The sequence below is a fragment of the Brachionichthys hirsutus genome, unplaced genomic scaffold, assembly GCF_040956055.1.
Source record: "Brachionichthys hirsutus isolate HB-005 unplaced genomic scaffold, CSIRO-AGI_Bhir_v1 contig_708, whole genome shotgun sequence".
NCBI classification, from domain to species: Eukaryota; Metazoa; Chordata; class Actinopteri; order Lophiiformes; family Brachionichthyidae; genus Brachionichthys; species Brachionichthys hirsutus.
The window spans coordinates 36,818-50,537 of NW_027180576.1; the positions used below are offsets into that span (position 1 = coordinate 36,818).

At 38.4% G+C, this 13,720-nt stretch overlaps 1 protein-coding gene across 1 annotated transcript; it reads right to left on the reverse strand.

Annotated features, from left to right (window-relative positions):
• Positions 1-4,501: 4,501 nt before the first annotated feature.
• Positions 4,502-8,322, reverse strand: LOC137916019 (beta-1,3-galactosyl-O-glycosyl-glycoprotein beta-1,6-N-acetylglucosaminyltransferase-like). The gene is made up of 4 exons (XM_068759142.1): positions 8,015-8,322; positions 7,812-7,905; positions 6,845-7,249; positions 4,502-6,719 (listed from the first exon to the last, which is right to left on the reverse strand). The coding sequence occupies exons 1-4, from the start codon at positions 8,320-8,322 to the stop codon at positions 6,234-6,236; spliced, it is 1,293 nt and encodes a 430-aa protein (XP_068615243.1). The 3' UTR covers positions 4,502-6,233.
• Between the last annotated feature and the right edge of the window lie 5,398 nt (positions 8,323-13,720).

Below are 13,720 nucleotides of genomic sequence, written 5' to 3' on the forward strand. Positions count from 1 at the left end.
AATTTGCAACTGCAGCCTCAGCGATGCAGTACAGAGACGAACAAGCCGAGAGCCGTCACAAACATGGAGTTAATACGGAGTCCAGCCTGGGTGACGCAGGTTCAAAGTTTCAACATATGGCTGAAAGCCAGCATGGAGACGACTCCAGTTTAAGGGGCGCTTCTGAACTCCAGTTCTCTCGGGATCAAGCTGATGGACAGAGTCTGTACGAATCCGAGCAGCCTCGTTACCAGTTTGAGGAACAGCCATTCTACCAATATGATGTCCAGCCTCAGAGGGAAGATCATGCACAGTATGTGCCGGAGGAATATGTTCACTTTCTCCTGGAAAGGTGAGCTTTCAAATTTCCCCATTAAGGTTTGATTATTTTTCTTTGTAGTACTATTTGTAGCCGTATCTATCTAATGCTGTCGCTCATTCTTTTATTTCTACTATTCCTAGCAGACACTCCAAAATGGCAGAGGGCGCCGCAGGGATGATGATGATGATGAAAAAGACCAATAGTGAGGGAGCTTTTGATGGGATGGGTAACAGAGAAGGTAAATAAACAGCAAGGTAAACTTACTCTGTTCGTGTCTACCTCAGCAGAATTTGATTTACATCTCTCGAATAAAAAGTAACACCGTCTCTTTTTGACTAGATGTGCCCTCCTCTGCAGATGTCTCAGGTGTGTACAGCCGAAGGAGAGAGCTGGCAGCTCCACCAGCGAATGCGTCGCTAGGCCTCACTGAGTGGTCTTTTTTTTTGTTTCAGAAGATGCCCTGGACACAGAGGATGAGGCCTTGGATACCGGCGATGACCAAGAGGTCAACATAGATGAGCTGGACACATCGGATGAAGCCGGCTTAGACGGTCAGAGACAATCCGTAAATACAAATGTGAATAACTGGGCACACAGTCAGACACACAAATGCACTGACATTGTACACTAAATATTGTTTTACCAATGTGTAATAAATAAAGATTTTTTTTAATTGTGTATTCTTGTAAGAGAAAATACAAATAAATGTGTTCATGTCAACTGTCTTTATGTCACAGCAGACTCAGAGGAGTCCGATTTGGATGCCGAGTCTGAGGAGAGCAAGGATGGCAGGTTGTGGAGGAGCGTCGTGGTGGGAGAGCAGGAGCATCGTATCGATATGAAGTGCATTGAGCCTTACAAAAGAGTCATTTCTCATGGAGGTAGGCCTCCTGTTCCATAGCTCCTATTCCTGATGAACATTTAGCAGCAGATAACGTCATTCAAGGGACATGCAATAGAATGATTGCATTGCTTATTTTTGAATTGTATTGATTCTCTTACCGAGTTTGCAGCCTCCTCAGCATTCTGCAGTATGTTCTTCAACCATTTAATATAATGAACGATGAATTTCATCATTATTTTTATGGACATTACAGTAAAAACTTCCTCCCTGCTCATTTGAGGCATTGACTTGAAAGGACACATATAAGTCCAACGTGCACTACATGTGGAGAGGTGGAGGGTCAGAAGATGCTTCGACGCCAAATCATGATCAGTATGAAGACTATAAAATTTGCATCCGCCGTATTAGCAAGCCTTTTCTGTATTTATCTTTTCAGGTTTTTATGCTGAAGAGCATGCCATCATCGTGTTTGCAGCATGTTTCCTACCAGACAGCAACTGTGACAATTACAATTATATAATGGAAAACCTTTTTCTGTGAGTAAAACAACAGTACACTGTGTGAACAAAAATACAGGGACTTGTCAATGAATCATTTAGAAAGCTGAAACTTTCACCCAACCGTGTTTCATTCACAAAGTACGGCCATCAGTAACAACATCCACTCCACTGGCCAGACTTGTCACACACATTCATGTCTAACACGAGCATCATACAGAGTTCTCAAATCCCATATGTGTGCAGGTATGTAATCAGTACCTTGGAGCTCATGGTGGCCGAGGATTACATGATTGTTTACCTGGACGGTGCCACGCCTCGCAGGAGGATGCCTGGATTTACATGGATGAAAAAGTGCTACCAAATGATAGACAGGAGGTAAAATGATCAGACGCGCACCGGTAATGTATAGAGGTGTAACTGCGATGTTTAACCACACAATGATTTATGTTCCTCAACCAGATAATGCCCGTTTCTCTTTTTTCACTACGACTGCTGTACTTTCGGCTTGTCCCCTGAGGGGTCGCCACAGCAAATCAACCTTCTCCACACATATAATACTTATAGAACTTAATTCCATCACGCCTCAGCAGTTTTGTATATAGACCAGCAGATGGCGCACCTGTACCAACTTCTTTTTAAACGATTCAAAACGAAGATTTTGCATAGTGTGCGTCTACTTTGCACGCCCATTTACTGTGATAATGCAGTGAGATTTCTTCAGCATATGGTCTGCCTAAACTCCTCTTCCATCTATCCTCTATCTGCGCTTTATAATAAGTGAATGAGTTAGATGTATCCGTCTTGAGCAATATTTGTTCATAAGTTACACTTTTTTGCTTTATTTATTCTGCTTTTGTCTCCCAGATTGAAGAAAAACCTGAAAATGTTCATCATTGTCCATCCGTCCTGGTTCACTCGGACTTTGCTGGGAATCACCAGACCCTTCATAAGGTCTCACTGTTCTACTTTATATTTAGATGACACCCCAAGCTGTAGAATACACGTTATGCAGGAAAGGATGTGAAAATATTAATAGTGACAGAAAGTGTACACTTAACAAGTATGATTTTCCAGGACACGGTATTTGACTATTCCCATCTATGGGTTTATTACAGTAGTATTTGACGTCAGTATAATAAAATAAAAAAATACAGTACAGTATTTCATCTATTTCTAAGAAGACCAATTGATTCCATTGGGAATCCAGGGTCAGCTTACCCCATCACTCTACTTGAATGAACTCATGTGAACACACATTACGGACATTTATCATTCTGGTTTTCTACAGCTCCAAGTTCAGCAGTAAGATCAAGTATGTGCATAGTCTGCAGGAGCTTGGAGACATCATCCCAATGGAGTATGTCCACATTCCACCCAACATTGTCAAGTGAGTCAGCCTGTGTCCGTTTGGAGGTAGATATACTTTGATATTTAACAAAGGATATAAATATGCAATTCAACTTCTGATGGCCACACACGAGGAAACGACGCATTCGGCACAGTGATGGTAAATTATTTGAACCATAAACTGACAATATTTTCCATCTACTGACAATAAGATTTTCTTGTTGCTGTAATATTTATTTCATCTCTACTTATTTTCTTACGTCTTCACTTTAGTTTCCAGAAATATAAGCAGATGTTTATTTAGGGATTTCAAATTGTATAACAGGATCCATCTTTCTTAATACAACCCATGTATAATCATGACCTGTCAAAAGCTATTATTTGACAGGTCTAAATGATATCTAGAATAATAGAGATTCCGATTTCTCCCTTTGTTGGAGACAGGGAACAAGGAAACAAAAATCACTGATACAAGAATTCTTTGTCTAAGATTATCATGATTGGCAAGTACGATAATACATTCTGTAATCTCACTCCATAATAAAGCCAGGCACATTTTAGCAGACCAGAAATCAATAGACTTGCAAAAATGTCTCAAGGTCGTCTGTATCCTTTTCTTAACAATAAAGTTTAAATTTAAGCTTTTATTCTTGCAAAAGGGTCAGACCTTACTTCTTTTACTAACTATTGTTCTCTGCTTTCTAACCAGACTGGATACGAAACTGAAAGACACAGCAACTGAGTAAGTCGTGGGTCATTTTTCTCTGTCAGGGAGTGGACTCAGAGACAAATAACAAGAGGAAAAGGAAATGTATTCATCCTGAAATGGAAAAATGCAATTCACTGTAAAAGCAGCTCAAGAGACAGAGAGGCAGGACATCGGTTGGCAGAGCAGAATTTTAGATCAACTAAACTGAGTCAATCAACAAAAAAGAAGTATGGGCAATGACATAACCCTTAAAGCAATCATTTAAATAACTAACAACTGCTGATGGGAAATCTTTATATAGATTAAATAAATATATATACACAATGGTATATAAAAAAATAATAAAGGCAGAAAAAAGAAATAGCCAAACTGTCACGGAGAAGTGTCTTCTTTCAGTCATCTTTCATCATCCACCCTATACATTTAAGAGCAGTGCTAGAACTCAAAGTTCTGGATGAAATGTTCAGGAAATGTTGGGAATTACCAGGAACATATGATTAAATTCTGGCACAGATCCAGAAGAGATCCTGGATCCTGGATCACTTTGGAAGTTTCTTTAACATTGCAGTTAATTACGGTAATTATCTCCTCAATCTCTCGGTTGATTATTGACCAATGTTTATGGACTTTGACACAGTCACGTAGGATGGGGGCCTCTCCCTCACCAATAAATTTAATCTGGATGTGTAAAGATACCAAGAACAATTTAGATACCAAGAACAATCTGATTATCCAGATCACCATGTGGACGGAGTACCGTAAATCTAATTTTGAGCGTATTGAGCTGCTTAGCGGAGGTCTGCACCCTCCGAGTGCTTTTCTAGTTAATGTCTCATTTCAGTTAGGACCATACATCATCTGCAGCTGGACTTGTTTTTAGTATTTCCAGAGGTATGAACTTCATGACTGTTTAGTTTACTGAATAATCTCATGACATCCGTTTCTCTCTCTCTCACGGTCTCACCTCCTCTCATACCAGGGCTGACAAGAAGGGGAACTCCATTGTTTGACAATGACATGATTGCTGCCTGCTAGTTTGCCGCAATGTGCTGCAGCCGTGTTGCTGAAGCATCTGGCTGTGATCCACCTGGCAGGATGATGTGATTGGCATGTAATCAACACTACACCAACTACTTGCGCCAGGTTTAGAAAGGAAGACGTTCTACAAAACATCAGGCATTTTCTTGTTTATTGAGAGGAGTGCAAACTTGAGGGTGCTGAATTATACGACTGCATTTACAATGCAGAGACTGTCACTGTGCTGAAGGGACAATGATTTATCCCCTCCCACTGTATGTTAACACAGATCATGGATTGATAGCTTTTAATTTCTATAACTTCATCTTTAATTATTTCATTCCTACGTAATTCACTTCGAAGAATAAAAAATAGACCTTGTAAATAGAAAAATAAAAATCTTATACAATGGAAAAGCCCACCCACAAACATGCAGATACACCCACAGGATAACACTGAACTGTACAAACCTGTTCATTTTGTTTTGTCACATACCAATGGGGCAGTTCATGTTGCAACACCTTGTCAACCTCTTTCAACATGTAATACAATCATTAAAAGACTTGCGTAGAAAATTAAGGACCACTTTGTAAAGGAAGCAAAACATAAAGCAGATATCAGTACCTGCAGTAAAATGTTGCATGTTGTCATTTGCAACAGTTTGAGGTTGTTTGGATCTGAATACTCAAAAATTGTGTGTGTGTATCAGAGATGAGGAATGAAAAAATTGTTGTCGAGGCACAGTCTAGCGTACTATGGAGGTTAGGGTGATTCTTTTTTTATATTATAGTTTGTTTTTTTTACTCTCACTTTGCTTTGACAATGTTAAATATCAAATATTTCACATAATAAAAAAATAAACCCTCCATAATGCACATGTTGCTCACTGCAGGTGTTTGCCTCTCCATCTCTAAAATAGCACATTTAAGTAACACATGGACAGTAAAATGTTTCCTTCTTATTCACGAGTACTTATCTTAAATTCTTTTTAATCCACTATTTATTTACTTTTTCCAAGGAATAAATTAATATGTTAGGTGCAAGTGTAGGATGATGAGCTTGATGCGACCAAACCTTGTCTATATATGAAAGCTTATAAAAGTAGACAGGGACTGAAAGACAAAACAAACATCAGTACTTAAATTAAATTAAAAGAAATATGATTTACACACTAAAGAATTGGTGAACTCTTTAAACTTGCTTAGTGTTGGTATAATACAGCATGAAATCATTAAAAAGCTGCAGTAGTGTATTACTACTGTTTGAGATTGCTCTAATCTGATGACTGAAAAGCAGAATTGTAATTTTCCAATGGTTTGTGTGTGCATGAGTTCCTATATTTGTAAACTTTTTTTCTTGCTTGCAATGTCTTAAATTATTGTCAAATATGTGACATGGTTTAATTCATTAAAAATATGTGTTTTCCTCCCTAACAGTCTCTCTTTTATATATACACACCTCTCTGTGAAATCATTTCACTACCTTATGTAGTGCAAAAGTAAACTCTTGACGCATCTACTGCATTTCAGACAATGCTTTTTGTCTCAGATACTTCTCCAAGCAGTAGACAGCTATAGAATCTGTATCTACGTCAAACTTATTGGCAAAGAGGTGATGCTGTTCAAGCATCCAGCTGAGGTCTCCTGCACCATACACACATATTGCCCTGACATGGCTGCCTTGACATTCTGGGTACACTGCATCAAGTGATCTATCCGAGCCCTCGTGCCAACTCCACTTCACCAGCCGTGCAAGTGCATTGATGTCTGTCATGTCATACTTGATGCTGGGCCTTGTTGATCCGGGAACACCAGGCATTCGCTGAATGGTAGCCCAGATGAACTCGTCGGGACTGTAGGTATCGTTGGCCCACTCAATCAGTTGATGTATTCGGTTGTCCTCCAACACGCTGCGGACGTAGCCTCGGTTAACCACAATGTAGGCATTTCCTGACAGAATAGGCAGATCGAATGGCGGTGGTGCCTTTTTTTGTCCAGTCCCCTGACAAATGTTTAAATGGTTAATTCATATGATGTGATGCTCATCAAGGCCAATCTGAACAGAAAGGCTGCGTAATATTAAAAATGCAAATAATGAACAGAGATATATAACATAAAGCTCCATACCTGGACTGTGTTATCAACTATCTGGTGAGAATTTAACACTCTCCACTTCTTAGATTCATGCATTTTTTCTGACTCCATGCTGTTGCCGCCCCTCAGCGACTGCAGCGTCTTCACAATCTCCAAGTTGGTTTTTATAGGGAAGTCCTGGCCACAGAGGTTGATGAAGTATTTCCATTTTGTGCTGATATTATAGAGGTCAGCCATACAGTTAAGGTCAGCCTGAACGCGAGACCAAGCAGAATAGACCACATTCACAGGCTTGCTGACCAGAAAGACGTTAGGGAAACAGGAAGCAATGGCACTGATGGCAGAGATGACTGAAGGCTCTGCACTTGTGTCCACGTGGATGCAGTAAAAATTTTGAGGAGCATAGATCGCCCGCAGCAGTCTCTCAAAAGTCTGCACCTAAAATATAAGAAGAAAAAAAAGACTTTTTGACAACATTTCTTTATATTATGATTAACTTTGCTTAGGATGTCGTTTTCGTTATCTGCTTGTGTTTTGCGAGTTAACAGAATATCTCGAGACTTTCTTAATTTATTTCCCTGATTTTTCTTTGAAGATAATGAATGACCTTCAGGACAGACAAGGGAGTGATAAGATTCTGTGGTGGGATCAGGAAACAGATCCATAAAATTCTTTTCGTTAAACATTGTTCGGTCTCGCGTTTTTACAAACCTGTTCGAGTCTGTCAATCAAGGATGAAAATAATAACCTGATTACCTACCTTTTTTTTTTTTTTTACTTACCCTGTTGAAGATCAGACAACATTGCACTGGTCTTTTCTCATAGATAGCGATTTTATATACACGTACATGCATACATACATGTATATATATACATAGATAGATATACTTCAAACTTAATTTGTATAATAGATGGCGTCTCCCTTTCACTCATAATTTAATGTGAATTGTGACACTCTATTGTGACACTGTATTTGAAATTACTTTTCAAATTTACATACCTTTTGATGCACAACCATAGAGTAAGCCAATGGGAAATTCTCTTCCTCCTGACTTAATGGGAACAGTATGTATTTCCTGTCTATTTTGAATTTCCTGCAAATAGATAATATTTAGAAAGCTTACATCCAATAAATTGCCCAAAAAAAACCCATTTTAAATTCAGTACATTGTAGTAATGGTTTATACTTTTACAATTACACACCTGCAGTTTTTACATGTATTGACATAAAACTCATCAGGGACTCGAACACTCTTGCGGAAATCTCTTGAGATGGCCAACATTTTGGCCTGTTCTATTGCCTCCAGTTTTCCCCGGAATATTGCCGAACAATTGCACACGTTCTCTGGTCTGCCATCGGCACCTGTGTACTCCAACCACCTGAAGCCCCAAAGGACAGAAAGATGCCTGCCCTTGGCATAGAACCGGACTTGCAGAAGCATCCAGAATGATACCAGAATGAAAGCACTTTTCAGCAACAGTTGCAACACGCCTCGTTTCAGCAGCTTCATTACGTGAGAGGCTTTTAGAGCAACTAAAGTAGTCTTCTTCAATATAAAATCTTGATTTAAAAAGCTGTTGCTGCACAGTGTTTTCTGGTCAATGCCACATTATGGGATTTATTGCACATTATAGCATGGCTGTAAATTTAAATGTTTACGAAGTTCTGCAGTGTAAATGGATTCTTCATTACATGGATCCAGTCAGATTAGTGATTCCATGTTTTATTGCCCCCTGGAAAAAAAGATAAGATGCATCACTCCCTTACCAAACAGGAATAAAAATTGCATAGAACTCTAGCAGTGACTGACGTTATGTGCGTCACTGTGGAGCACGAATGCAGACAAGGTAAATAAAAAAAAAGAGAAAAATAAAAAACAAAAACCAAACAGGCTTGTTAAGGTAAAACCAAAGGTGACCATAGAGCAAAGTTAATGTTTATCAAACATATCCCTAGTCCTTTCCCATTCAAAGATTCATTATCAAAAAGAAAGAAAGACATAAAAATAAACGTTTTTTAAAAATGGGATTCAGGAATAAACAGTAGACAATCATACCGTGGAATAAATTCATAAGGTAGATATTACGTAGGATAGCCTGACTTTTACCAAAAGAGAACACTAAGCATGTAACAGGACAAATTCCATTATATTTTGTTTCTTTGTTATGAAATGTGCCAAAAAACATTTTTATATGATATAAAATTTTGTCTGACTACCCATGTCAAAGATAAGTATCAAGCACACCTTCATTTTGTAATTGCCACCATGTAAAAAATGTAAATGTGACCACAAAACAAGGTGCATCTCATTCGTCTTCGAATGTAATAAATAAATAAAAAACCCACCACCACTTTCTTTGAATTTTTGTGCACTGATTTTTACTCGATAAACTTGTTCTTCCAGGTATAGTACATTCCAGTAAAGGGTAAGTCATCAAGGAACAGACTGTCCTTTATGAGATTCTGAATTCTCAGCTATTCACTCATCATGAAAGCTCCTCTATTTAAAATTTAGTAAGACAGTGCTAGAATACCACATACAGCATGGATTTAGAGAACAGGATTTGCTGTTAAATACTTAAAAGAAAGTAAAAGCATTTTTTTTTTTTTTTTTTTGAGTGAGTCAAGATTAGTCAAAAACCCAGTAAATCAGAAACATAATTTACAACTTAATTCAAAGAGAGCAACGGAACATGGAAGCACGTCCTACCTGCGAGTTCACACGCAGCAGATCAGCTTAATTGTTCATCCTTGTCCGCCTCTGGCATTGCCTCTCGTTATTCCAAACAGCTTGAACACACATGTTCTTAAGTCTAAACTTATTAAGGGCAGAGCCAGCTGCGGAAATAAGACTTCCTGTCAATGTTTTTTCAAAATAAAACATTTCATCATTTATCAAGGTCAGGTAAAGTTGGGAAAGAGGTTTTTAATTAATAGTTAAACAAATAGGATGTACAGCATTTTCACTACAGAAGCCAACAATTTGAAAGTTTATCTTTAAAGAGTGTGTTTTGAAGTAGTGATGGGTCATTCCGGCTCCTTTAAGAGAGCCGGTTCTTTTGGCTCGGCTCACGAAGAAGAGCCGAGCTCCCAAGTGGCTCCTCAGGTTTTTTGTTGTTGTTGTTGACAAAATTAATTTAATACAAAATCATGTGCATTGTGTAACATTAGCTACTAATGTAAAAGCATACAATATATCAAATGTTGATTAAATGTCTTTATTTAAATCCTCTTTGCACTGCTAGCTACAAAAAACATATTATATAATATAAAATACAAAACCAAACCAAACACATCTCACAGAGAACAATGTCAAATCTCTGCATGTAAATCTCTAACAATTTGTCTCAAATCTCAAACAACACATCAAGAAAACATAAATTAAAAAGTGTAAAAGATAAAGCAGCATCAGGTGACAGTTCTACTGTTTTACTGAAGAATGGCATTCAAGAAAACCAAGTGGCTCAGGCTGAGCCGGCCCTAGCCATTTTGGTGCCCTAGGCGAGATTATGATTTTGCGCCCCCCCATACACAGCAAACATTATATATATAAAACATTAATAACAACAGCCATATGACGGACCTTAAAAGTTTAATTATTCTTCAAAACAACTAGCACACGCTATACAATACAAATAATAATAATAAAATAAAATAAAATAAATAAACAGAAATAAAACAGGGTTACTGTTCAGATTAAGAGGAAATTAAAAGTCCTGACAGCTTCCACACAAACAATGCAAAACAGATACATAGCAAATAATTTAGCCATGATAGCTTACATTTAAAATGTTACACGTCTGGACTTCCTTGTGGCAAAGGCATCGATGGTATCATCAAATGATACCTGTCTTGAAAGCTCATGATTTATGCTTATTAAAGCAAGTCCATTGAGACGCTCTTGTGACATCGTGGATCTCAGGTCAGTTTTTATAAGCTTTAGTTTGGAGAAGCTCCTCTCTGCAGCAGCAACTGTCAACCTCCAAGGCTCCATGGCCTTACAAACCGTTGATTTTTTCCTTACAAAATACAAAATAACCTTACACCATATATTTTTTTTCAAATGCGTTTATTTATGTACATAGTTGGACATTATTAATTAGGATACAGTTTAATTTTGATATTTTAACTAAACTAAAATAACCATTAATAATGCTTGTAATTTAAATTTTTAAATAAGAAACAGATATTTCGGGGGGGGAAATCGTTAGCATTTTTATTTTTGTAAACCAAACTTAAGTATCGATCAATGATGCTTGTAATTTAAATTTCAAACAGGGACAGAAAATACAAACCTTTGCTGGCTTGTGATTGGGAAACATGTTTTTCACGTTTCTTGATATTCGGTGCAGACCGGGTGGTACTGTAAAAGTTCGTGTTTGTGTTCGTAATTCCTACTCTGCAGAGAGTCAGTGAAGGCATCCAGGGAGGAGGGGCGGGGTGTGTGTGAGCGTGGAGGGGGTGAGAGAGACGGGAGAGGATATCTGTCCTGTTAGCGGCGGGGTTACCGATTAATAAAAGCTTGTTCTGAGGCCCATCTCGTCCTTGTTTCAGCGTCTGACGGACGCTACAAATTTGCGTTTTCCCGTACAGATGTTCTTCTACGCCGTACACGTCTTAGAATGCATAAAAACCGTACTGGCTTGGAGGGGCTGATCCTGTTTCTCCTTTCTGTTTTGATCTGTCCTGTTTTGGAGGTTCTCTCTGAGGGGACAGATGTTGCCATGATACAGTCTCTGTGTCATCACGTGTAAGACGTGGGTAGACCGAACACCTGGACTCCCACCAGCTCAGTGGGTCTGCACTTCTTTGGATAAGATCAAGATCAAATACGAGCTTACGCATTAAAATGTGTCCAGATTTTACCACGTTTTCTATCACTTGTTTTTTCCTTACCCTCTCTAGTCTAAAGCTCTCTCTCTCTCCCTGCCTCCCTTTCGTTTCGTCCGCTCGCTGTGCTGCATGTGCACACCCCCCCCCCCCCCTTCCGCCGCTCGTTGTGGAAACACAGACGACCACACACATCTCGACCAATCACTTTAGACTTTGATAGAAAAATCTTTTTGCCTCCCAATCGGCTCCCATTGACGGGAACCGGCTCTTGTCGTTCACTTCAAAGAGCCGGTTCTTAGAACCCGCTTGGTCGCGACCGACACGTCACTATTTTGAAGGTCGCAATACTTTTTAAATGCTATACTCCTAACACTTTTATAGCTATTTTTTGGAAATAATATAATACTTCTAGAAGGCTGGTTGTTCAATGGAACAGCATTGTCCCAAATACTACACTGTATTTGCTATTGTTTTGGGCTTTTGTTCTGAAGGCCAGGTTTTTAATCAAATAGTGTTTTTCTTGTTATTCAAATGGTTTTGAGGTTTGAGTTTTATAGTTATGTGTCTCATAAAAATCAAACATCTGATATCTCAAAATATTAAGTGAACCTACAGATATAGTTGTGGTTTTCTCCTCTTTACTATCTGGGTGGCATAGTGGTATCCCAACTAAGGTTAGGAGAGACACATGGCATATTCATACCTTCACATCTTCACCAATTCACCAATATTGCATGTTTTGGTACTGTGGGTGGAAGCTGGAGCACTTTATGTTACACACAGGCACAGGGAGGATATGCAAGCTCCACAGAATAATAATAATAATAATACATTTTATTTATATAGAGCTTTTCTGGAAACTCAAAATCGCTTTACACAGTATACATAATATAAAAACAGCAAAGAAATACAGAAATACAGACAATAAAAAGTGAACACGGTTTTAAATTCAATAAAAAAAACTCCAGAGTCTTCTTGATGGAGTAGTGATGATGAAAATCTATCTGCCACTGCGCTGAAATGATATCAAGACCAAAACTGTGTGATGTTTTCAATGTGTGTACGCAGCGTGTACGTCTGTGCATGAGTGGTTGTCTGTCTCCGTGCGACCCATCCGAGGTGAACCCTGCCTCTCGACTATAGCGAGCTGGGATAAGCTCCAGCACATCCCGTTACCCGCAAAGCGGAAAAGCGGTAAGAAAATGAATGAACGAATGTATTTTTCTTCGATTTAAACACAGCTCATTACTTTAAAATATTGAAAAATCAAACCAGTTTTCTGCTTTTTATACTTTAATGGTAGCAAAAGAATAAGGATAGACAGATTCTCCATAACGGACAATTATGCAAAACATAAAGCTATTCCTTCCATAAATTATTGTAAAAAATAAGAATTGTAGTTATGATGACTCGCAATACTAGTTATGGTGGTAGTAGTAGTAGTAGCAGTAGTACAGTATTACAGTATGTGTTATACTACTGCGATCATACTACACGCACTTCACATATTATTCTGTATCATAGTTTCATTATTTACAACTGTACTAATATGAATGCCGGTACTCTATTTATTATTATTGATCAAATACAGTATATTTAAATTATTAAAAATGTGATTTTAGTTCCTATATTTCCTAGAACACCTGAAAGCATCATATAAACCAGCTCATGCATTCAAACATTTTTATAATGATAGTTTGGCATTTATAAAATTAATTAGTGCTTCATGAAACAAAAAGGCATCAAAAACATTAAATATCTGTGTCACATACAAATTATTTGACCGTATAAATATATTTCGAAAAAAATAATCGATTTCAACCGCTCCATTTCCTGTAGCATGACGAAACGACCTCCGGTCCGGTCACGCGGTCAATGACGTCACGTTTGCGGCGGCGTTGCTGACGCAAATAGGAAGAGGACGCGCTGTGACCGGCAGCAGGGCTTCGTCGTTTCAACATTACGTGCTGTGTTTATGGGAGGAGAACTCGGCGATAGTAGCCAAGTTATCCTTTAGATGTTCTAACTTCAAACAAAGAGGAGCGGGGCGCTTGCTAATGATGCTAGTGTAATTG

Coding starts and splice junctions, on each gene's coding strand:
- LOC137916019 (XM_068759142.1), bottom strand. CDS start 8,322: ATGAAGCTGCTGAAACGAGGCGTGTTGCAACTGTTGCTGAAAAGTGCT. Junction 7,906..8,014: donor AATACATGTAAAAACTGCAG/GTGTGTAATTGT, acceptor ATCTATTTGCAG/GAAATTCAAAATAGACAGGA. Junction 7,250..7,811: donor CTATGGTTGTGCATCAAAAG/GTATGTAAATTT, acceptor CTTATATTTTAG/GTGCAGACTTTTGAGAGACT.